Source organism: Mustela putorius, unplaced genomic scaffold, assembly GCF_011764305.1.
Source record: "Mustela putorius furo isolate JIRA1106 unplaced genomic scaffold, ASM1176430v1.1 tig00000166_pilon_pilon_pilon, whole genome shotgun sequence".
NCBI lineage: Eukaryota > Metazoa > Chordata > Mammalia > Carnivora > Mustelidae > Mustela > Mustela putorius.
In genome coordinates, this window is record NW_025421301.1 from 5,772,077 (window position 1) to 5,797,061 (window position 24,985).

Consider the following 24,985-nt stretch of genomic DNA (forward strand, 5'->3'; position numbering starts at 1 on the left):
GTTGCCTCGAATCCACTTGCCGGGAAAAACTGGAAAGGCCCAGGGCCACTAGGTTTGTTAACTTCAGCGGTGTCCAGAGAAATTTCCCGAAGGTCCTTTTCCGTTCAGCAGTTTTGCAGGAACGCTATGCAACGACAGCTAGGGGCAAAAACAGGGGACACTTACACTCTTTCTTCGCTTTATCTCTCAACCCCCAAGTCTAGTATACACAGCATCCCTTAAGACCACCTCGTTAAAATCCAGATTCCCAGTCCGTTACCTCCCCACCCCCACCCCCGCTTCAAATCCGGGAATCTGGAGTTTCAACAGTTCCAAATTATTCCGTTGCAGGTGGTTCGCAAACACCTGCAGATACTCTGCAAGCCTGAATTCTGGGAGAGGCAAGGAGCCCAGCTTGAGAATCCCAGTAGGGTCTCCGGCTTGGGCGGAGCTGCGCCCTGTGGCAGTCTGGAGAGGCTGTGGTCGCATCCCTAGGTTCTGGGGTCTTGAGGACCCCGCCGCCCCCAATGCCAGTTGCGGAGCCTCGGCCCCAGCGCCAAGGACCCCTCCCGAGCGGGTCTTTACGACTCTCCGGGGAGCCACATCACCCCGGGATGGCATCTTGATAGCTCCGGACGATTTGGGTCCATCTGGCCTCTGTCCCGAGGGGCCCAGGCTAAGGGGGAATCTTACAGGTACATTAAGGAAACAATGTTTAGTGTGAGCTGGTGCGGGGAGATGGGGTGGGGGCAGCGGCTCGAGAAGGCTCCGGGAGTCAGTTTGGGGAGATGAACCTCGAAGATCTAGATGGGGAAGCGGGAAAAGGGGAAATGCCCGAGGCCACCTTGTCAGATGCCCCACATCAGGGAGGGTTGGTACCCCCCATCTGCGGCCACTAGGAACCCTGGCTTCCCAGGAACGCAAGACTGCCACCCTCTGAGACCCAAATTTGGATGCGGGGACTGCTTTTTTTGCCGGTCGCTGTGCTCTGATGGCCCACGACCCTCGGCCCCAACCCCTGGGCCACCGCGGGGGCCTCACCCTTCCCGGTCATTCAATGGAAACAGCCCCAAACCCTGTCAGACCCGGGATCCGCAGTTCCGCAGGCGCGAGCTGCGCATGATCCGCAACGAGGAGAGGCGGGGTCGGCGGATCCTCCCCGGCCGTGATTGGCTGGGGGGGCGCGGCTCTGGACCGGAAGACACGCAGGGCCACGTCTGCGGGTTCGGAGAGCTTCAGTAGGTAGGAGGTGCTGCCGCGGGTCAGTTGTTCCGTGAGGTGGAGGTGAGGGGGTGTCTTCTGGCGGAGGTGAGTGGGGCCCTTAGGTTAGGCGACTGGAATGGAGTTTCCAGTCAGTAAGGGTTCGGCCTACCGCTGGGCTGCGGGTAGGCTAGTGGGCTGGCTAGCGGACTGACCCGCGGACCGACCCGCGGACCGCGCGCGGGACGCACCGCCCCGCGCCTTCAGAGCGGGCCCGAGGGTCTCGTGCTGGGTGTTCTGGCCCAGAGACCTGGGGCGGGAGGTGGTGGCTCCGGGTTGAGAGTCGGGAAGGGTGCGGCCATTTGGGGGCTGGAAGGGAAGCGGAACAAACCAGCGGTTGATAATTGAATGGAGGGAGGGGGATGCTCTCAACTTTTTTAGAGTGGTCGCTGTTTGGGCTCTTAAGTGCTTTGAATAAAAGCATTCGCACACTCACTGAAAGTAGTTTTAGGACCGAAGACGCTTTGAAGGGTGGAAGCGTTTTATCTTTTTTAGTTAAAAAAAAAAAAAAATTTCCCCTAGATTTTACAGGACTGGTTTACGCCCTTATGAGTAATCATGATTTATTACCGAATGGTCAGTTTTTAAACAAAGTGTATTGATGTTTGTGAAAGAGATTTGATCACTTTGGATCAAACTAAATTAGCTTGCTGAATACCAGTTTTTTCTAGCTGGACAAAAGCAAAGATTTTTCATCATTTCCTTTAACTTTTGTTCATTGAAGCAATGAAGGAAAATGAAGAAAACAAGATAGGACTGGTGCTCATCCCTGGGCTAATTGGGAATGGGACTGATCCAAGAAGTACATACAGCTGAGGTTGGAAACCCCCAAGTTCCACTTAAAATTGGAGTATGGCAGAGAAGGAATTAGTAGTGGGCTAGGAGACAATTAACTCTAAAATTATAAGCACAGGCCTCTTAAATTAATTAAAGGTAAAAGGAAGATGTTGCTTTCAGAGCTTAATTTAGAAGGGTATCCTGATCCTCCCTTACAAAAATAGAAAAATCCTCTGTGAGGTGTAGTAGGAGGTCTGGGCAGTCTTAGGAAGCTTTTGCCCTTCCCTTTTCCTTTGGGCCTTTGTCTCTGTGTGTGGTCTGGGAAGAACAACAGAAGAATCAACAGATTTCCTAGATATTTTGGATATGTAGTCCCAGTCCTTTTGACAGTATAACCTTAGGCCCCATTTGTCACTAACTACCTATGTAAATTTAGGTTATTTGAGGTCTAAGCTTAAGTTTTTCCATTTGTGAAATGAGGTAATCTTGATTGTGTAGGAGTCTATGAGTCTATGAGTGGAATCTTCGTTTTAGTTGAGAGTAGACCATTTAAAATTTACCGTGTCCAGGAATAGCCCTGGAGCCAAAATGAGAGATGTGCTGGGGTAATTGCCATGTGCCCTGGAGGGAATGATACAAGTTGGGCAGGATCTTCTAGGTAAAGTCTACCTCCAGAACTTTATTGTACCATTGTTTTCTTTCTCAAAAAAGTTTTTGTGGGGTTTCAGAACGAGGCAGACCTATTAGTTCAGGGTGGCAGTTGTTGAAACAAATGGTCCTGTAAAAATTTCTTTTGCTTGAAAAATATTCCTTAATTTTGTAGGCATGGATTTAGATGCTGTAAAAGAACACTCAGCATTACATGCCAAGCCCAGTGGACTCGTTCTTCAATATGGGACTGCTGGTTTTCGAACAAAAGCAGAACATCTTGATCATGTCATGTTTCGCATGGGATTGTTAGCTGTCCTGAGGTCAAAACAGACCAAGTCTACAATAGGAGTCATGGTAACCGCATCACATAATCCCGAGGTAACGCCTTTTGTGCTGTTATAAAGCAAACCTTTATTTACAAGAACACATCTTAGTGTCTGAGCACTAGATTTTGACCCAAAGTACAAAATCTAATTCTAGGAATGTGCCTACTCAGTATGTGCCTTTGTATTTGAAATGGCTTTTTCTTTTCTTTTTTTTTTTAAAGATTTTATTTATTTATTTGACACAGAGGGATAGTGAGGGAGGGAACACAAGCAGGGGGAGAGGGAGAGGAAGAAGCAGGCTTCCTGCTGACCAGGGAGCCTGATGCCAGGCTTGATCCCGGGACCCTGGGATCATGACCTGAGCTGAAGGCAGATGCCTAATGACTGAGCCACCCAGGCACCCCCGAAATGGCTTTTTCTTTCTTTCTTTTTTTTTTTTTTTTAAAGATTTTATTTATTTATTTGACAGAGAGATCACAGGTAGGTAGAGAGGCAGGCAGAGAGAGAGAGAGAGGGAAGCAGGCTCCCTGCTGAGCAGAGAGCCCGATGTGGGACTCGATCCCAGGACCCTGAGATCATGACCCGAGCGGAAGGCAGCGGCTTGACCACTGAGCCACCCAAGCGCCCCGAGATGGCTTTTTCTTAAAGATCAATTTATTTTAGAGAAAGAGAGTACATGCGAGGGGAGGAGCAGAGGGAGAGGGAGAATCCCAAGCAGACTCATCACTAATGGCAGAGTGTGACACCAGGCTGGATCTCAACCTTGAGACCACATACAACCTGAACTGAAATCAAGTGTCAGACATTTAAATGACTGAGCCGCTTAGGCGCCCCTAAAATGGCTTTTTCTTAATGAGTGGTCATTTAGCTCATGACTGTAGAGGGTGTGGAGAGAATGAGAGTTATTTCTTGGACTGTGTCCATATTAAAGAAATAACAGAATGTCCTTCCAAGTTAGTTGCATTGAGACAGTATCAGTAACAAGAAGTATTACTTGTGTTAATTTAGTAGGGATTAGAGATTGGAGCCAAGGTGGGGAGAAGGGAAAATATTTAAAAAGATTTAGTGCATTTTGAAAATTTTTTAGACTGGTTTTCTTTGTCTTTCTTTCTTTAAGTACTTCTTAAAACAATACTGAACTGTTTCCTTCAGTTGACATTCACTCTGAACTACACTTTATTTCTTCCCCCAAATTTGAGCAGAACAGAATTGGGAGTCAGTTTTCAGCTTCTGTCACCCACTTGTGATACATTGGCCAGTATGTGCTTAAAAAAGCAGGGTCATAATGAGAAGGATCTCTTGGTGCCCTCCTTCCCCTCCATTTGTGTCCTGCTATGTAATTGGTGGTGAATTCACTTGCTCTGAATCTTTTTTTTTCAAAGTAAGATTGGAATAAAAATAGGATTATTAGTAAGATTGATGTTTGTTACGAGGATTTATAAGAAACACCTAGTCCAGTGCCTGGCATGCCGTAAGGTCACAGGTAAAGCCACTCTGCCATCAGTATCTTATTTAGGGGAAAACAGCTTGAGTTTACTTCCTCAGCTCACCCTTGTGAATATGCACAGATGGCTTATTGTTTGCTTTTCTTTTAAGGAAGACAATGGGGTAAAATTGGTTGATCCTTTGGGTGAAATGTTGGCACCATCCTGGGAGGAACATGCTACCCGTTTGGCAAATGCTGAAGAAAAAGACATGCCAGGAGTGTTGATGGACATCAGTGTGAAAGCAGCTGTGAATCTGCAACAAGATGCCTTCGTAGTGATTGGTAGAGATACCAGGTGACCGTCACATTACTGGTGAAAGCAGCTTTGGGAATTGGACCTAAGTGATTGCGTTAGTTTTAATACTCATGATAAATTGAAAGAATTAAGTGGAACTCCCCTAAGAGGCTCCTCTACCTACCTGGCCTTTTTGTTTTTAGTAGGATGTAGGAGCTAATTTGCTCTAACCGTGTATAGTTGGATAGGTTACCTAATATTTGGAGCTTCCATATGCCCATCTCTAAAATGTTGATGTTAAAGCCCAACACAGAGCTTTTGTGGAGATTACATAAGATAGTGTATGAAAATACCTGTTTCCTGACCTGAGAGAAGTACATAACATATGTCTCCCACCCCTTTACTTCTGGAGATTAACTACTTATTCCTACAGAGGAAGAACCCTTGCTTGTAATTTAATATTTATAGATTCATCTCATAATCTGCGTTATTGTTGGTTTATATATTTATATCATTTTCCTATGCTGGAGTTTTCCAGAAGACAATATATTATCTCTAGGGGCGCCTGGGTGGCTCAGGTCATGATCCCAGGATCCTGGAATGGAGTTCTGGATCGGGGTTCCCTCTCAGTTTGAAGCCTGTTTCTCCCTCTCCCATTCCCCCTGCTTGTGTTCCCTCTCTTGCTCGCGCTCTCTCAGTCAAATAAAATCTTAACAACAACAATATATTATTTCTACATATAGTAGTCCACCCCTCTTATTTGCAGGGGATACATTCCAAGACCCCCAGTGTATGCCTGAAACCATGGATAGTACTGAACTCTATCATGTTTTTCTCTGTACATACATAATTTGATAAAGATTAATTTTTTTAAGATCTTCATTTATTTTAGAGAGAGAGTGAGCGCATGAATTGGGGCAGAAGCCGGGGGGGTGGGGGTGGGAGAGAATCCCAGGCAGACTCTGCACCCAGTGCTGAGCCTTAGGTGGGGCTTGATCTTACCACCCTGTGCTCATAACCTGAGCTAAAATTGAGAGTCCGATGCTTAAAAGAGCCACCCAAGTGCCCCTATGATAAAGATTAATTTATAAGTTAAGCACAGCAGCAGATCAACAATAAATAATAATAAAAGCAATGTAACAACATACTATAATAAAGTTGTGAGTGTAGTCTCTCTCTCTTTCAAAATATCTTATTGTACTGTACTCCCGCTTCTCTTTCTTGTGATGATGTAGGATGATAAAAATGCGTGTGTGAGAGAGGATGTGATGTAGGCATTGTGATGTAGTGTTAGGCTCCTGTTGACCTGACAGTATGTCAGAAGGTGGATCATCTGCTTCTGGACTACAGTTGACCTCAGGTAACAGACCATGGCCAGCAAAACCATGGATAGGATAGGGGACTGCTTGCCATATTTGGCAGCTTTTGTCTTCCTTTACAAAAAGATACTGTAAAGTGTTAGATGAAAAGTGTACTTTGAATCAGGAGGATTCTGTTTCAAGATTTACTGTGAGATCTCATTTTAGCCCAAGTATCTTTCTAAAGAAAATTTCTAGTCATAGTCTTAATGATAGGACATTAGGATAATGTATTTTATCCTTAATGTGTTACCAGAGAGATTTCTAAATACCATTAATTGTGGATTTATAGGTATCAGAAGTGGCCTAGTGACTTATGTTCTGAAACAAATTATTATCCCATGGTAAAGCCGTCCCACATGTAATTGCCTCTTACCAATTAACTAGTTTAAATGATCTAGAACATCATTTTCTGCAAGGCAGTTATAATTATCTCCTTTATTTTCAGGCAGATAATTTGTTCTGATTTTTTCAAATGAAAAATAAGTTCTATATCCTTGGTGGTTTAATACCCAGTACTGCATTATATGAAGTGTTCGCATTCAGTATTTATTGCTACTGTTTTTAGATAATGTATATGTTACAGTCAAACTTGAAAAGGTTTCTGGGTGTGGCGTAATTGATGTATTTTTATATTTGTTCTCTAAATTCATTTGAAAGCCAGACTCCAAGAAATATATTGTAAAAGGCTGCTGGAAAATGCTAATACCCTACCTGTATTATCTTTGCAGAGTTTTCAAACTTTGCAGGTTTCAGCTCAGATACTGTGAACCTATTATCCTGATATTTGTAGCACATAATTTCTGTATTTGTTTTCAGACCTAGCATCTCTTGGTTTCAGGAAGGGGTGTGTTATTTTCTTCCTTTTCTTTTCTAGGCCCAGCAGTGAGAAACTTTCACAGTCTGTAATAGATGGTGTGACTGTTTTAGAAGGTCAATTCCAAGGTATGTAGCTATCCCGAGTTGTAACCCTTTAAAAAACTTAAAACAAAAATTTTTTAAGAAAGTTGTAAAAGTAGTACAGTTTATTTTAGAAAAGTTTGAAAGTACAGATAAAAGAACTTTTTAAAAAATGAACTTCCAGGTACAGGGGCACCTGGGTGTCTCAGTCAGTTAAGCATCAGACTCTTGATTTCAGCTCAGGTTATGATCTCATGGGTCGTGGGATGGAGCCCCTTATTGGGCTCCATACTTGCTGAGGATTCTGCTTAAAGGTTCTCTGCCTGGGGCGCCTGGGTGGCTCAGTGGGTTAGGCCTCTGCCTTCGGCTCAGGTCATGATCTCATGGTCCTAGGATTGAGCCCCACATTGGCCTCTCTGCTCTGCGGGAAGCCTGCTTCCTCCCTCTCTCTGTCTGCCTCTCTGCCTACTTGTGATCTCTCTCTTCGTCAAGTAAAAAAATAAAATCTTAAAAAATTCTCTTCCTTTGCCCTTCCCCCCCATTTGCACATGCACTCAATCTCTCCCTCTTTCTCTCAAATTAAAAAAAAAAAAAAATTAAAAAAAAAAAGAATTTCTAGGTATAAAATACTAGCTTTTCATAAAAAAATTTTCTGGGTGTACATATTTTGTTTTAGCTGTAAGAGATTATATATAAGAAATACTGATCTTACCTTACTTTAATAAGGCCAAATTCCTGATATAAAAATCTTTGAAGTTATTTGAAGATGTTCATTCTGGGGAGCTTTTGTCAATATCGTGTAGTCCCAAATAGCTGATCACATGTGGACTCAGATGTTGACCTATCAGATGGTGGAAGATATCTTTGGCCTACTTACATCATCTGATTTTAAGTTTTGGCAGGTAGTTTTATTTTATCCAATGAAGAATTACATGACAGAAAATGGAGACTAGAATTCTCTTCTCTCACTGGTCATGCCCCTTGTAAATGCAAAGGCATTTACATTTAACCTTTCCACGTCCCCTGTGCTCTTCTTTTCAAAGTTAATTTGGCCTCTTCCAAGAGCTCTCCTGGCTTACTTCTCTGCTTTTCTAGGCATTACTTAGCCCATTGCAGGCAGTTTCCATCCTTGTCCCTTCAGCGAAGTAGCTCTCTCAACACTCAACTGAATTCTAATTGCCAAATCCAGAGGCTTTTAAAGTGGCTTTTATTCTTAGCCTGGGGCCTGGGCAACCTGGGAAATGTGTGGTTAAGCTGCAGGGACCTGGCTGACCTCTTGATACGGTGTGTAGAGTGTTACTGGCGCATGTATTTTCCTAGGGAGAAGAGTTGTTGCTTTTGTCAGAGGGATCTGTGACCTAAGAAATAACTTTCAGAATTTATATTTTGAAGTTTTCTAGTTGCTGTCTTATAGCTCTCCATACTGTGACCTCTTTCTTTCTTTCTTGAAGTTTCTACTTCCTTGGCCACTATTCCTTATCAGTCTTCTGTGTGGGCTCACTCCCGCCATATGGGTGTTCCTTATTTCTCTCTCCATTCTGCTTGATTTCTGAATGATCATCTTTACAGCCAAAGCTCCAGCTATGTATAGTTTAACTTTTCATATATTAGTTTATCAAACATTTTTCACGGCCTGCTATGTACAACCCTCCAGGGAGTTTATTTCAGGCCACTCACAACTTACAGTAAGAAACCCATTTTGTGTCATGATGTGTGTATGTGTACTTGTATGTATAACTGACATAAAAGTATCGAAATGTAATACCTACACTGCATGACATGCATTCATCTGTGTTATTTAAAAAAAAAAAAATGCAAAACTGCTGGTCGGGTCTCACTAAGTGGATTCCATGACCCCTCAGGTCTGCAGTTTGTAAAGCACTGGTTGAGTGAGGTCTCCACTTAGGTGATCTGCCCTTACCCCAGCTTCACCTGGCCTAAAACTATTTATACCATCACTTTTCTAATGTTTTAGTCTATAAAAACTTGAGAGTAAATTTTTTATTTTTAACCTTTCCATCATTTCTCCCTTCAGCTTAGTGTACTTGAGGAAATGAAAGGTCAATGTAGCCACAGCAAAAGGAGGATGGGGAAACTAGTAGATAAGGTTAGGGATCATGACATGGGTCATAACATCCGAAGCCTTGTGGGTTGTGGTAAAGATTTGGGTTTTAATTCAAATGCACAGGAAGGATTTTATGTATGGGAATATGATCACATTTCCATTTTAAATCAGTCACTCTGGCTTTTCAGTCTTGTGTAGAGAGATAGGAAGATTCTAAGGAAAAGAGACTGTACAACAGTTCATTTAAGAGTGATGACAGAAAAAAAAAGTGATAGGAAGAGAATGGAAAAGTTTGAAATTAGTAGTGACTTGAAAAGATTTTGTGATACTTGATGAGGCTAGAGCTGTGAAGAATGGCTTCTTGGTTTCAGGGTTGATCGGTGGAACAGATGAGTTAACCCCATAATAGTCATTTTTTCTTTGAGTAAAAATTTATTGAGTAAATGTTTATTTGCTAATGTTGATGTTGGTCATAAAATCCTTTCGTTCCAGCCTTGAGTAAGTCTTTTGGAATATTGTTTTCCTCTCCTTATATACCTCCACTAAACTAGGTTAAATGCTGATCTACTTTTTTGAGCTCCTCCTCCTCCTCTCATGCAATCCTTGTATCAGAGCCCTAACTGCCTTCATAATTACCATTTCTGTTGTATACCTGCAGGGCTCAGTAGCTTGACTTTTCATCTATAGTCCAAACTCTTGTGCTTGACTTTGAAGACCTCTGATGGCTTTAGTTACTGAATATTTATTAAATATTGGTTCATCTCTGCTATTTCTTCTGTTTCTTGCTTTTGCTTTTGGTGCTTTTCTTGTGTGGTTTGCTATTTTTGACTATAAGCTGCTTGTTTTTATTGGGAAATCATTTGTGGAACATTTTTGAGGTTTATGGTGAAGGCCTCTTTCTGTGGCAAAGTTTGGTTATTGCTTTTGCTTGGGTGGCTGGGGTGCTACCTGACTGGTAGATGACGAGTTGCTTTGACGATGAAGTTCTCCTGGACCCCTGTGGTTATGTGATTTAGGCTAGAAATCCGGGGAGGCCTATCTGGTGACAGCTCTTCAGGGATGGATTATCTCCTGCTCTTCGTGGTGTCAAGACAAATCTCCTAGGAGTGGGCACTGGGAGCTAATTCCCTTCTGACTCAGCCTTGCACTGCAGAATAGTTCTTGATGCTTCCGCTTCATGAGGGGCTGGACTTCTAACTGGGTTTCCTTCATCTTGGGTCAGCACAGATTTTTGTACCAAAAGCAGTAGGTGAATTTATGGTTTCAGAGCAAAACCGGGTTCCCAGCACTCAAATTTTGGAGTTCTTTCTTCACATTTTGACCTTAGTCCTCTATAACTTATTGTCTCAGCAGTGCTTTATAAAAAAGAGATACTTCTTTTATCTAGCGGTTTTGGTAGTTTTCAGGAGGAGGGTTCATCCGAATTACGCAGTTGTTATTGGAAATAGAACTGTTACTATCTTCCTATATTGCTCTATTTTTATGTTACCTGCCCTTATTAAATGATTTTTTTTTTAAGATTTTGTTTATTTGACAGAAACACAGAGAGAGAGCACACAAGCAGGGGGAGTAGGAAAGGGAGAAGCAGGCTTCCCATATAGCAGGGAGCCCGATGTGGGGCTCGATTCCACGACCCTGGGATCATGAACTGAGCTGAAGGCAGATGCTTAACTACTGAGCCACCCAGGCACCTCTAAATGATTATTTTTTTTGTCATCAGGCCTTGAGTATATGTTCATATAAACATATGGCCTTGAGTATATGTCCAGTGTGTGTGTTTTTCTAACTACCAATAAATTTAATTCTCTGACATTATCTACCCAGAGGGTAGGTTTAGATCCCACAGGTAAAGGGTTCAGTGCCACAAGTCTCCTCCCCTCCCCCCATTTCAGAATTCAGTCACCTGGGCTTCTGACACCACCCTCCTCCTTGGTTTGATTAGTTTGCTAAAGTGCTCCCAGAACTCAGAGAAACATTTTACTTACTAGATTACCAGTGTATTATAAAGGATAGCACTCAGGAGCAGCCAGTTGGAAGAGCTGCAAAGGGCAAGGTATGTGGGAAGGGGCATGGAGCTTCCTTGCTATCTGGGCAACCACTTTCCCCAGTCTGCGCACATTTACCAAGCCAAACCCCGGCCTTTTGTTTTTTTTATGGAGCCTTTATTACATAGGCATGACCAATAAGTGATTGGCCGTTGCTATTTGAACGCAATTTCTACCCCTTCTTTTCTTTCCCTGGAGTGGCAAGGAACCCAGAAATAAGGGAGAGGTTTAAAGTTCCAACTCTCTAATCACTTGGTTGGTTTCCCTGGCAACAGCCCCATCTTGGGGGGCTCTGGGAGCCTTCCTTGTCATCTCATTAGCATAACAAAAGACAGTTAATTCCTTGTTCTGATCACTTAGAAATTCTAAGGGTTTAGAAGCCCTTCCAGCAATGGAGACAAAGACCAGTTTTCTATTTCTTACTATAAATCACAACATCATAATGTAAGTTAGTTGTAATGATTTCAGTGGATATTTATGCATATTTCTGAATAGTTTGGAAATTAGCATTTAAGTTTTCTGAGATGTCTTTTTTTTAAAGATGGGTCACTCAAATTCATATGGTATGAATCCATTTAAACATTTTTGTTTGCTTGTTTATTAAGAATGTGACAAATTGCTTTTTGTGTTCCTCTGACAGATTATGGCTTATTAACAACACCCCAGCTGCACTACATGGTGTACTGTCGAAATACTGGTGGCCAGTATGGAAAGGCAACCATAGAAGGTTACTATGAGAAACTCTCTAAGGCTTTTATGGAACTTACCAAACAGGTGAAAAATCTCTTGAATGTGGTTAGTGTTTAAGCAAATGCTTAAAAGAACATCTGTTGAATAATTTAACTTAGTTTGTCACTGTTTCCTTCTTTTTTTTTTTTTCAAAAATATGGTGTATTTTCGTTATCTTTCTAGGGCCCCACAAGGTTTGACCCTTGTATCCTGCTGAGTATCTGTTGGCATTTACTTGGCAAGGCATATAGTACATTCAGAGATCATTGGGAGAGAAAACGTGGGGTTCTTGTGGTTTCATAAATACTCATTCAGATGCATTTTCTTGTAGGTTTAATAGTAGGTGCTGTTGGCACTGTGACATCTGATGTGTTCACTGCTGAGAAAGATTTTCCTCTGGGTCGATTAGCTTCTTTTTTTTTTTTAAAGATTTTATTATTTATTTGACAGACAGAGATCACAAGTAGGCAGAGAGAGAGGAGGAAGCAGGCTCCCCGCTGAGCAGAGAGCCCGATGTGGGGCTCGATCCCAGGACCCTGGGATCATGACCCGAGCCGAAGGCAGAGGCTTCAACCCACTGAGCCACCCAGGTGCCCCATGGGTCGATTAGCTTCTTAAACCTGGTTGAGATTTGGGGGTTGTAATTAATTTGACCAGCAAATACTGAGTGCATGTTGTTAACCAAAACAAAGCCCTTGTTCTCATAGAGTTTATATTCTGAAGTGAGGATGGGCCAGAGAGGAGACTGACAAGGAAAAACCCAGACATGCCCAGTGGTATGTGCTGTGAAGAGAATGACAGGCGTTATTCTGCTCTTCTGGCTATATACTCTTTCCCACATTTGAATGCCTGTCACGTAATACAGGCTGTAGTAGTATTTTAAAGGGACCCCACTTAACTGAGGCTAAATTTTGACAAAGCTCCATTTCCATAAGTTTTTCAGTCAGTGAAACTATTCTAGTGTCAGCATCCCGAAAAAAGTTTTTAAATTTTACTTTGGTTTTCTACAGTTTTCACCTGAATGTGTGTACCCTTTTGTTTCCCAGGTTAAAATAGATAAGTTAACTGAAACAATGGAAGATGTTTACATATAACTATATGTGCTTTATGTTTCACTCTTTTATAACTTGAGATTTTTCTTCTGTGTGTCTTTTCCTTTTAAGGCTTCTTGCAGTGGAGATGAAAATAGATCACTTAAAGTTGACTGTGCAAATGGCATAGGGGCCCTGAAGCTGAGAGAAATGGAACACTACATCACCCAGGGGCTGTCAGTTCAGCTGCTTAATGATGGGACCAAAGGGAAACTCAATCATTTATGTGGGGCTGACTTTGTGAAAAGTCATCAGAAGCCTCCACAGGGTATGTAGAAAATTTGTTTTTAGAGCTCTTTGAAACCAATCTGATTTCCAGATGGAGGTGGCCAAGTGAGTAAAGTCATGCACCTAGTCCTGGCTGCTGCTTGAGACATCTGGGAGTCTCCTTACTTGGCAGTGCCATACAGAACATGGTCTGCTCCCTGCCCGTAAGTACATGGCTCCTATTTTGTGTAGGAAATCTCTGGGGGTGGTAGGGAAGCAAAATCACAAATTGGTGTTTTGGAGCCATGATTCTCAAGATGGTAGCATGCATGAGAATCAGCAGGAGGGCTTATTAGTACAGATTCTTGGGCTCTGCTCTAGAGTGTCAGATTCTGTAGGTCTGAGGTAGGATTTAGGTACAATAAGAACTTGCATTTCTATCAAGTGCCTAACATTCCTTAATGGTGCTGGTCTGGGACCCCACTTTGAGAACTACTGATCTAAAGGACAGCAATAGTAAGTGGTATTTTTCACCTTATCTGAATTAGACACACTGTGGAAAGGGGATGCAACTCTGCTTAATTAGAATTATCTGTAAAATCACTATTTTCTACAGTTGGTATATTAGGAGGAAAACTGTTCTGTAGACTTTAGTTGTACTAAGAGGTGTTCTATGTTTAACTGCATTACAGATACTAAATTGTTAATGGGTGGTCTTGCTTGGCTTGCAGGTGTGTTTTGTTTGGTCTGCTGTGTTTAATTGTCGCCATTTAGAAATTATGTGATTTTACTTAAATATTGAAAATTCTGGCCTTTTTTCAAAATCAGAACATGTCCATGATCACATGGCAGTCATCGAGTGCCATGGAGTGGTCCTGCCCATTTCAGACAGGACCTGCATTCTTCGGAACGCCACAGACCTCATCCAGTCGCCTCTGTCATTTATGTTATTCTGCCTCTCTGTATAAGCACTTAAATTTTTAGTTTAATCCACCAGTTTGAACTCCTTTTTATTGAATTGTTTTGACCTTTACTGACACTTTGGTTCTGTCCATTCACTAAATATTAAGCTCTTCCTCTCCCTTGCTCTGGGCACTGGGATGAGAAGAACAAAGGCAAGAAAAATGGAGCTAAAATTAAATCTCTTTACAACTCGTAGCCCATTAATACCTGAGACGCAGAGTGTGACATACCTCAAGAAACTCAAGGCTGCCTTCATGTTGATGTTTACTAATAGACTATAAAAACAACTTTATCTTGACAATAACCAGATCGCCAAGGTCCTGTAAACCTCACTTTCAGCATGCAGAAATTCTTTAGAAACTTATCTCTGATCATATTCTCTCACACCCCCATACCGGTCCCGGTGCAAACTTAAAGTATATAATCAGTCATGCCTTAATCCCAGTGCAGCTCTTTCTGATCATGGGTCCTGTCCCTGCTATAATAAAAGCACCTCTTTGTACTTTAAGATGTCTCAAGAATTCTTTCTTGACTGTTGCACTTGGTAGCCCCACATTACAAAGCTGTAGTATGAACAAAACCATAGGCCCCACTCACTTTCCTGAAGCTTGCATTATGCCCTATAGGCAGCCTTATATTTGTATTCCTCATGGAGTCTTTTTTTTTAATTTTCAGCATAACAGTATTCATTATTTTTGCGAGTGCTCCATGCAATCTGGGCCCTCTATAATATCCACCACCTGGTGTCCCGACCTCCTACCCCCCACCCCTTCAAAACCCTCAGATTGTTTTTCAAAGAGTCCATAGTCTCTCATGGCTCACCTCCCCTTCCAATTTCCCCCAACTCCCTTCTCCTCTCTATCTCCTCATGGAGTCTCTTGTTGGATTTGTCCACCTGATTTGTCCTTAGTCATGACTAAGGAACAGCGAAATTTTCTAGTAAGTTTGACATGACAGTTGCTGAGATTTTGATAACTTTATGTAAATTACACAAGCAATATTTCTCTTGCGGATTGTAATTCTTTGCTCTTAGTTACCAGTGTTTCTTGTTACTGATGGTGTGAACAAATAAAAACCACTTCTATTAGAATTAAATAAAAACCACTTCTATTAATGGGATTGGCAGGGAGATAAACCGTAAGAGACTCTTAATCCCACAAGAGAAACTGAGGGTTGCTGGTGGGTGGGGGGTAGGGAGAGGGTGGTGGGGTTATGGACATTAGGGAAGATATGTGCTATAGTGAGTGCTGTGAAGTGTATAAACCTGGCGATTCACAAGACTTGTATCCTTGGGGCTAATAATACATTATATGTTATTTAAAAAAACATTTCTAGTAGAAATAAAACACATCATCTATTGCTGATTATTTTTTATATGTAAAGGACATCATAGTACTAGGTTAGTTGAATTCATGAATATCTATAGCTTTCAAAAAACTATATGGGAACCTGTCTTGCCAAACCAACTGGCTTATAAAACAGAATTTTATTATATATCAAGTTTCAGCATAGAATTATTATATCAAGTTTCAGCATAGAATTCTTTTCCAGTTAGCTGTGAATTTACCCTATAAAAACAAATAATAAGCCTTTATACTATTTCAAGATTAAAGATTAAGACATTGGCTTTTATTTGGAAGGATAATTTTAAGTACCATAAGGCCAGTTTTGATCATACTTTAGTGAAATATTTTTCCCTTGTAACTAATGTAAGACAAAAAACTTTTTATATGGAGGTTTATTCCCATTTCTGTGACTGAAATGCATTTTAAAATTCTGTGTGCTAGGAATGGAAATGAAGTCTAATGAAAGATGCTGTTCCTTTGATGGAGATGCAGACAGAATTGTTTATTACTACCTTGATGTAGATGGTCACTTTCATCTCATAGATGGAGACAAGATAGCAACACTAATTAGCAGTTTCCTTAAAGAGCTCCTGTTGGAGGTATGGTGGGGTGATTGACTACCCTTTAAAACAAGACTAACTGGTGACTAACAGGCATTTGGATGTCTCAGAGGCACTGTTCTTAAGGAGTTCCTTACCTCTGTGACCAGAAAATACAAAAAGATACGGTAATTTTAGTCACTTCAGCATGGGGCATTTGGAACCTGAAGGTAGTCCCCTTCTTCTTTATACTGGCAGTTGTGATTTGAAGCTTCATTGGTTTCCTCATAACTGACTTTAATGAGAGTTCCAGCATCACTCCCAAAGCCTCAAGTTTAAACAGAAAATCTCATCCTCTGAGAGCTGTATTTACTATGTTATAATATGCTTAATAATGTGAGACAGGTTTATTCTGTTTTGCTCTTTTGGAAATCTCAGGCCAGCTTTATGTATAGAATGTAATGAGAAGTAATTATTATAATATGGGAAAAGGTATACTTTAAGAATACAGTACAGATTTTTATTTAAAAAACGAGAGAGCAAGAAATCACAAACTTCTTTAGAAAAGGATTCTTAACGGAATTTAAATAATACTCAGCTAAAAGTATTTTAGCTTTTTTTCTGGCATTCATGTAAATTTTCATTTTAGGCATTTTATTGCATAAACTAAGACACAGCTGAAACTGGGTGACGATTTTGTCATCCTTTAGAACTCGTATGTTTGCTTTTATAGTTAGTGTCTTTACCTTTGATGGCCAGGCAATTATCATTGTTTTTATCTAGATTGGAGAAAGTTTGAATATTGGTGTTGTACAAACTGCGTATGCAAATGGAAGTTCAACACGCTATCTTGAAGAAGTTATGAAGGTATTGAACCATTTCCATTTTCTGGTAGCATCTTAATCTAAGATATTTCTGTGAGGAAAACAAGGCCCTCATGTAGGTGAATGAATGTAATACATGAATGTAATACATGAAACTGAGCTGTTGTCCATTTAAGGGTAAGTAGAAGTCAAAAATAGGAAAAAAATGGTCACTGATGTGAAAAGAGAAAGAGATTCTCCTGCCTCCCTTTTAGAGCATTTCTTTTAGAAAACTTATAAATTCTTTCTCTGCCTCTATAATGGCTGTAAATCTTTTTAAAGGCTAAGCAAGTTTCATAGTTCAGGAATGTTTTCCATAAGGGTCTGGAGTCCCCTCATTGAAACGTGAACTTCAGGGAAGATAGCACCCCTGTCTCCCAGGCCCTTGAGAGTTTCCATTTGTTAGAGCTAGGAGCCAGCCACTTCACTACTTCTTGTAGAGATATGAGAGCCTTTATTATTCTTTTGGTAAGGACTAAACACTGATTGCCAGCACAGTTATCAGGCATATTTACAAGAAACCGTGTGACAAATGGCCCTGTAGAATGAGCCCATTCAGTAGGCATAGGGACTATTGCTTTGGGGTTTCACAGTGGGGGAGACGGACCAGGTTCAAGTTCTGATACAACAAGGAAAAGTGGAGATTTTGTAGCCAAGGAGCAAGTGGGGAGGGTGCCGGTAGATGGAAAGTTACTGAGCAGTCATCGGGGTCAGGGAGGATTCTGGCTAAATCTACCTTAACTCCTGAAGGCAGGCTGGGTAATGAGATGTTACCCCGGGGATGGTACAGTGTGAGGACTCTGATCAGTTATTGAGGGTAGGACATTCTTGCCGAGGAAGACAAGCCCGGGGACAGGATCTCTTGAGGCTCACAGGGAAACTTTGGTCTGAGGATACAATCTATTAGTAGTTTTGCCACCAGCTGACTGACCATCCTCTATACCACACTCCCTGCTGCATGAGTGAGTGAGAGGGTCCATGGCCACAGTTAGATGTTTGCCTTTACTCTTTCTCACTAGTTAGTGTATTTTCCAACTTTTGTGTGTATCCCTTTTCAAATTTCTGCATTTTACTAGTTTTTGTTGCCTTTTCATTCTTTTTTAAGCAAGACTGGCAAGGTCAGATTCTTGTAGAATCTGGATAGGTGAGGTGAAGAAGTGCAGCAGGGAGATAAGGACTGGGAACAGTACCCACCAGGCCAGCTGTTGTTGCCTTTAGTCAGATTCTTCGAAGACAAGCTGAAAATCTGAATTTTTATGTGAACCTCTTTTTAAGTCTTGGCAACTGATGCAAAATTCCAAAGAAATGGGCACACAAAATAAGACACATCTGAAGGCTGCGAGTTTGTGACCCGATTTAAGTATAAGATTCCAGTAAACACATTTGGGCCCTCCAACTGGCCCAGTTGTCTGCTTGTCACAAGGATTATTCCCAGTACTTGGGTTACATGTTTTAGTAATTTCTTACATTCTGTCGTAAAAAATTTTTATAGGTAAGCTACCCTGTTTAAGAAACCGAACACAGTAGAAACTGTTAATCATCAGCCCATTCTCCTATGTATGAATGAAGTAATTTGAGCTCTAGCCTTTCCAGAGGTCTTTTAAATCCAGTCAAATGCTGATCTCACTTGATCTTGGTATTTGCAGTCGTGCCACTGTCAGTCTTAACCACTCTTCTCTTTCAGATCTATCCAAGACTTAGGTTGCCCAGTGTTGCTAGTCTGACCACCATAATTTAATGGGATTAGTCCTAGAAATCTCCTAATCAATCTCTTTGAACTTTCTGAGCCAGGGGATAGCAAACAGGGGCCTGTGGACCAAATCCAGTCTGCCACGTGTTTATAGTTTTATTGGAATATAGCGATGCTCATTTGTTTCTGTATTGTCTGTGGTTGCTTTTATACTAGTGGCAGAAGTGAGCCATTGTGACCCAGATCATACAGTATGTAAAGCCTAAAATAAACTTATCATCTGGCCCTTTGTAGTAAAAGCTTGCAGACCCCTACTGTAAGCCATTCTCCTGTAAGCCATTCTCCTGTAGCTGAGCTTTCTACAGTTAGATCATGTCACTCCCCAATTATAATCTTTCATTATCTTATCTGGGGGCTCTTTCTTGCTTTTTCCTTGGCTGTGGGCTTCTACAGTGCCTTTTCTCCTCCATACTAACACCACTTTGTATTTTAATTGCTTAAATGTCTGCCTTAGTAGCAAGCTCCAGGAGGTTTGTTCCCTGTTCTATCCTTAGAGAGTAGGTACGTAATAAACATTTGTCCTTGAATAACTGCTGTTATCTTTCTTTTTAAATATCTCTCATAGGTACCTGTCTATTGTACTAAAACTGGTGTAAAACATTTACACCACAAGGCTCAAGAGTTTGACATTGGAGTTTATTTTGAAGCAAATGGGCATGGGACGGTAAGTCCTCCTAATCAGCTACAACCAGCTTTAGCTGAACTTTTTTAGTATGATGGGGATTCTGTATCTGGATGCTAAGAGGCTATATCCCCCTTTGTTGAAATGATTGGTGTGATGGTAGAGTAAGATTATTTGGTTAACTTACTATATTCCTATGTGTTGTGAGAATGGTTTTCAGATTGATAGTGATCCTTGAGTATGAAGAGATGATTGTTTCTTAAAAAATATGCAGTTCTTTTTTTATAAGCAGATCATCTACATATTGTTTAAAATCTTTTCTTTGAACTGGCCATAGGTGGTAAAAGGAAAATTCAGTAGCTGTGGCGAACTGAAGTGTTGGAACGCTTGGGAATTAAGTTATGAACAACTAGAAATGAATGTAATTAGCCATAAGCATATAAAATTTCTAGGGTGCATTTTGTAGGTAGAATGTTTAAAAAGTTTGAGATATAGTTCATATACCTTAAAATTCACCATCTTGAAGTTTATCATGTGGCTTTTAGCATATTCATAAAGTTTATTTTTTTTAAACATTTTTATACCTCAGCTCATTTCATAAATGGATTGGAGGTGGCCAATAGAAAATATGTTATCTAGGTCAGATTATTTTCCTCCTTAATTCCGAGCTGGCTTCAGGGGCCTTGAACATAGAAAAAAAAGAAGTTCTTAGGAAATGCAGTTAAAATATAACTTCAGTGATCTAATTAATGCTGAGATTGATAAATGATTTTAAAGGGCAGATAGTAAATATTCTAATCTTTGGGCCATAAGGTCTCTGTTGCTGGTGTAAGGTGAGTGGGTATGGCTGTGTTCCAACAAAAACTGATCAGAGTGTACTTGAGTTTACCAACAAACATCTATTTCCATCAAGTGCCGACTGTAGTGTTGAGCCTTGGAAGGCACTAAAATCATGGCCAATGAATTTTAAAATGACAGGAATCTTGAGGAGCATGATGTATATAATATCCTTGGTACTATTTGCCATAATGTGATAAATATGATCCTCTACTTTTACTTAGCTTATATCCTTGAAATTTTTAGGACAAGAAAACTGCACTACTTATGTTGAATTACGTAGTCTTCCAAGTAAAATGGATACAGATAGGCTTAAAAATCTGGTTGCACAGGATGGCTGCAGCTGGCCGAGGGGCAAACACAATGAACTCATTATGTACATTGCCTCTGCCAGGGGTATTTTCCAGCTCTTTAAAATTTTGATAACCAGTTTTGTAATTTATAAATGAATCCCCCCCCATCAGTAGTATCTTTTTGGGTTCTGATTTGATCTTTTTAATTTAATTCATTCTAAGGCTACCATTATTTTTCCCCTCAGTTTTTCCAGATTCATTGAGAGTTTTCAAAGTGGTTTAGCTAGGATGCCTGGGGCATGGATAGTGTTTTGTGATTTTGTGTTTTATTACAGGTACTGTTTAGTAAAGCTGCTGAAACAAAGATAAAACAACTAGCAAGAGAATTAGAAGATAAGAAAAGGAAAGCTGCTAAGATGCTTGAAAATGTTATTGACTTGATTAACCAGGTCAGAGCTGGGAAGGGGGGTGGCAGGCTCCTGGTTATTTTTAGGTTATTCAGAAGACAGAATAGTATGCTGGATAAATTTTTTTAAAGATTTTATTAGAGCGAGATCGATGTGGGGGAGAGGGCAGAGGGAGAAGCAGACCCCCAGGGAGCAGGGAGCCTAATCCCAGGATCCTGATACCATGACCTCAGGGGAAGTCAGATGCTTAACCGACCGAGACACCTAGGTGCACCTGAAAATAATTAAAGTAGCAAAGTTCTGGCAGCTTCCTTGCCACAGTGGTATATATAGTTGAGATTTACACTGAAATGTGGCGATAGGACATTGATATGCTTCCCTCCTCCTGTGTTTTATGATTAAAATTATAAGGAGTTGCTTCCTCCTAGAGTCGAGTCAGCTCTCGAGTCTCTGTATATGCATTGCATCGTTGAGATTAGAGTCTACAATATTATGGCAGTGGAAGAACAAAGAGTGGGACGAGGAAAAGTGGTGGAACTAAGATTTATCTTGCACATACGAGGCACTCGACATACCTCATTGTCTTATTATCCTTGCAGTAACAGAGGGAGGTGGGTTATTATAATTCCCATTTCATAAATGAAGAAACCAAGGGCTCAGAGTTACTAAGTGAAAAGTATGGACCCATCTTCAGGTGTGTCTTTCACCACTTTACCCCCATGATGCCTTCTGTTGTCATGGTACGATATTTCAAGGGATCTAGTTAAAAAGGAAAATTTGAGTCAGAGAATGTTAATACTGGAACCTTAAGAGTTACCCATTCTAATTTACAATGAGGAAGATGAGAGGCAAGTTTCTCAATAGCTAGTTTCAGCGTTCTTTGGTGTAACTCATTATGGCCTTCCATTCCCTTTTCATTTCTCCATCCACTCTAGTTCAATAATCCTATGTGGGGGCAGGAAGGAAGCACAGGATACTGTGATTGGTGATCTAAACAGAGCATTCATATCTAAGCTTTGCTAGTGTTAAAGTACTTTCTTCCATTATGTCTTGTAGACAGCTGGTGATGCTATTTCTGACATGCTGGTGATTGAGGCAGTTTTGATCCTGAAGGGCTTGACTGTACAGCAGTGGGATGCTCTTTATATGGATCTCCCAAACAGACAGCTCAAAGTTAAGGTGGGAGCAAGATTTTAAAATGACTTCTTTTCTGAACATTAACTAAAATGTATTATCTCCAAGCTTTACATAAAATATTTCCTTTGTTTCACATTTCATTGTGTACATATATTGCATAGAAAATGCCTTATATCATGTTATTTTCTCACATCTTCTTCAATTGTTTGAGACGTATTCACTTTACAAACTTTAAAGAAAAAGTGATACATATGATTATTTATAATGAAGATTTTATTATGGAAAGTTTAAAACATGTAAATGGGAGAACAAAATAATGAAACCCTCATGGGCTCAGCGTCAACAGATGTCAGCCGTTGTCCTTCACCGCTCTCCGTCTCCCCCTTGTCATTCGGAAGCAATCCTGATAGCCTTTCATTTCAAATGAAAATCTTCCCTTGGCACAATTCTTGGTTCCTATGTACTTTCCTGGGGCTAGATGTTGCTTTTTTTTAAAAGGCATTTCATATAAATGTCTGTACAGATTTACACCAGTGTCTACATCCACCAACAGAATTTTGAAAGACAAAGGTAGACTTTGTGAAAGAAAGAGGTAGTAAAGCTGAAGTTCACACAAATGGCTACTGATTGTTCAGATTAGTTTTTGGCATGTTTAGAAGATTTTTATCATGATCCTCTTACATAACAGGTTGCTACTCTCCACTTTATAAAAATACTTATGGTTATTTATTTAGTGGCTTAAGTCCTACAGTACTTACTGGCCATTATTTTAATGGTAACTGTAGAGACAGAAGAAAAGCTGTACAACTGGTATTAATAACTAATTTTGTCAGAAATAAAAAATTGTAAAACTTTTAATAAAAGATTTTAATGTGCGAACTTGGGAGCAGGTAGAAAGGCAGAGGAGAGGGAGGAGAGACTCTCAAGTCGACTCCATGCGGAGCTTCATGTGGAACTCGATCTCATGACCTTGAGATCACAACCCGAGCTGAGACCAAGAGTCAGATGCTCAATCCACTGAGCCACCCAGGGGCCCCATAACATTTCAATGCAGTTACATTCTGTGCTAATTCTGGTACCTAACTATTTGTCAGTGTTGCACCTGGGGGTACAATAAGCTGAAATGTAGATCTGTTACTATTAAAATGAAATGGCCACAGTATTTTGGTAGGAATTGTGTTAAAGAGGTCAGGCTTCTGCAGGGAAGTGCGATACAGTGATAAATAGGACATGTTTGTGCATAGGTTGCAGACAGGCAAGTTATTAGCACCACTGATGCTGAAAGACAAGTGGTTACACCTCCGGGGCTACAGGAGGCCATCAATGACCTGGTGAAGAAGTACAAGCTTTCCCGAGCTTTTGTCCGGCCTTCTGGTACAGAAGATATAGTCCGAGTATATGCAGAAGCGGACTCGCAGGTAAGCTAGGACAGTTCTGTTGAAAAAATGTGCCGTGAGAGTCTGACAACATGGGTAGTGGGGGTGGTAGCGGGAGAAAAAACTACTTTAATAGTGTTAATGGTATCACTATGATAATTAAAGGTTTAATGTCTGAGATTTATGCAGATTTTTAGGTTCATATTAGTGCAAAATTATTTTCATCAGTAGTTGAACAAAATTAGACCCACTCAGTTTATTTTCCCAAATATTTTTCTTTTGATTTATTCCAGACTTCCTGAAAATGCCCTATTTCTTACTATGGCATGAGTAACTAACAGAGACTTGGTTTGCTTTATGTTGCCTGAAGTGGATTATCCTTTTCCCCCTCCTTTAAAAACATAATTGTGCTGCTTTATGAAACAACCAGCTTTGAGGTCCATGTTTAAATTAACTGGTACCAGTAAATTAAATTTACTGGTAAGATGATTAAAATTCCTCTTTGGACGTTTTTTTTATTTGAGAAAGTGAGTGCGCAAGTTGGGGGTCGAAGTTGAGGGTGGGAGACAAGCATCCGCATGGAGCTGGGTGTGGGGCTCCATCTCCCAACCCTGAGAGTGTGACCTGAACCGAAACCAAGGGTCAGACACTTAATTGATGAGCCACCGAGGCACCCCTTTGTCTCTCGACTTTTGTTTTCTAAAATAATTACCTTTCAACAGCATTGCCTTTTGGTATTCTCCAGATGAGGGTAAAGACCTCACGGTGTGGATTTTTAAAATTTGCCCTCTTCACACACCGTCATCTTAAACGCTTGGTAACAGTGTTTGCATAGCAGAGGCAATACAGAGTGGGTTGAGTAAGCCCTCAGACGGAGGCATTTTATAAGGGAGCTGGCAGCTTTTTGGCAGAAGCCTAGGCCATCTGGGATCTTAATAATTACTTACTCTTAGGCCAGTTGTGGCCTTGCTTCTAAGGAATAGGTTTGGTTGAATTACTGTTTCAGAATGATGACCAAATTAGACTATAAAATCAGTTAAGGACTCACCTGCCTTAAACAAGTGGAAAACTCAAAATCTTCTAAGAGTCTTGAAATTTGTTACTGAAAAAAAAATTTCATTTGAATATGTTAGTGAAACAAAATCAAGAAGTTCCTTCCCCTTCCCTCAGAATTGCAAGTTACCTGATAGATGCTAGTGCCCATCTAATCTCCTTTCGTGTAATCTGCAGGAAAACGCGGATAGCCTCGCACATGCAGTGAGCCTGGCAGTATTTCAGCTGGCTGGAGGAGTTGGAGAAGCACCCCAACTAGGTCTCTGAAGACAGTTTTTATGATCATGAGAAGCTGGATTTTTGAAAAGTTTTTACAAAATAGTACTGCCATTACTGTGACAGATTCAAAGACATTTGTAATCAAAATGTTTACAATGCATCTTATTAGATTGCTTCTAGAATGGATTGTTTTTCTTAAACACTACCATAGTAATTGTTTAGAAGTAGGTAAGCCTTATACTTGTTAAATTTCGTTTTTAAAAATTATCCAATTTCAGTCTCACTAATGTAAAGCACCTGGGCTTCACTATGTGTTTCAGTTGTTAACTTTCTAATACATGCAGGGAAAATTCATGAGGGCTGCTGGAAAATTAAACCTTATTATCAGCTCCTGGGAATGCCTTTTCCATCGCTTTACGTAACCACGCCCGCTATTTTGCAGGATTCCCCACTGTTCATATGAATGGGGAG

General features: G+C 40.7%; 2 protein-coding genes across 3 annotated transcripts in view; one reads left to right on the forward strand and one right to left on the reverse strand.

Annotated features, from left to right (window-relative positions):
• The first annotated feature begins 1,165 nt into the window (after positions 1 to 1,165).
• On the forward strand, positions 1,166 to 24,912 carry PGM3 (phosphoglucomutase 3). Its single transcript, XM_004773609.3, has 13 exons — positions 1,166 to 1,287; positions 2,840 to 3,045; positions 4,590 to 4,774; positions 6,950 to 7,017; positions 11,723 to 11,856; positions 12,975 to 13,170; positions 15,860 to 16,017; positions 16,741 to 16,824; positions 19,136 to 19,234; positions 20,658 to 20,771; positions 21,786 to 21,908; positions 23,111 to 23,284; positions 24,473 to 24,912. Exons 2-13 carry the CDS (start codon positions 2,842 to 2,844, stop codon positions 24,560 to 24,562), a joined length of 1,629 nt encoding a protein of 542 aa, XP_004773666.1. The 5' UTR covers positions 1,166 to 1,287; positions 2,840 to 2,841; the 3' UTR covers positions 24,563 to 24,912.
• Positions 22,122 to 24,985, reverse strand: part of DOP1A (DOP1 leucine zipper like protein A) — a 105,861-nt gene continuing 102,997 nt past the window's right edge. Inside the window, exons 40-42 of one of the 2 annotated variants that reach the window (XR_006605532.1) lie at positions 24,426 to 24,558; positions 24,291 to 24,344; positions 22,122 to 23,300 (exon numbers count right to left, since the gene is read on the reverse strand). The gene's annotated coding sequence lies outside the window, so the exon portion shown is untranslated. The remainder of the gene's footprint in view (positions 23,301 to 24,290; positions 24,345 to 24,425; positions 24,559 to 24,985) is intronic. The other variant, XR_006605533.1, reaches the window with a different exon arrangement.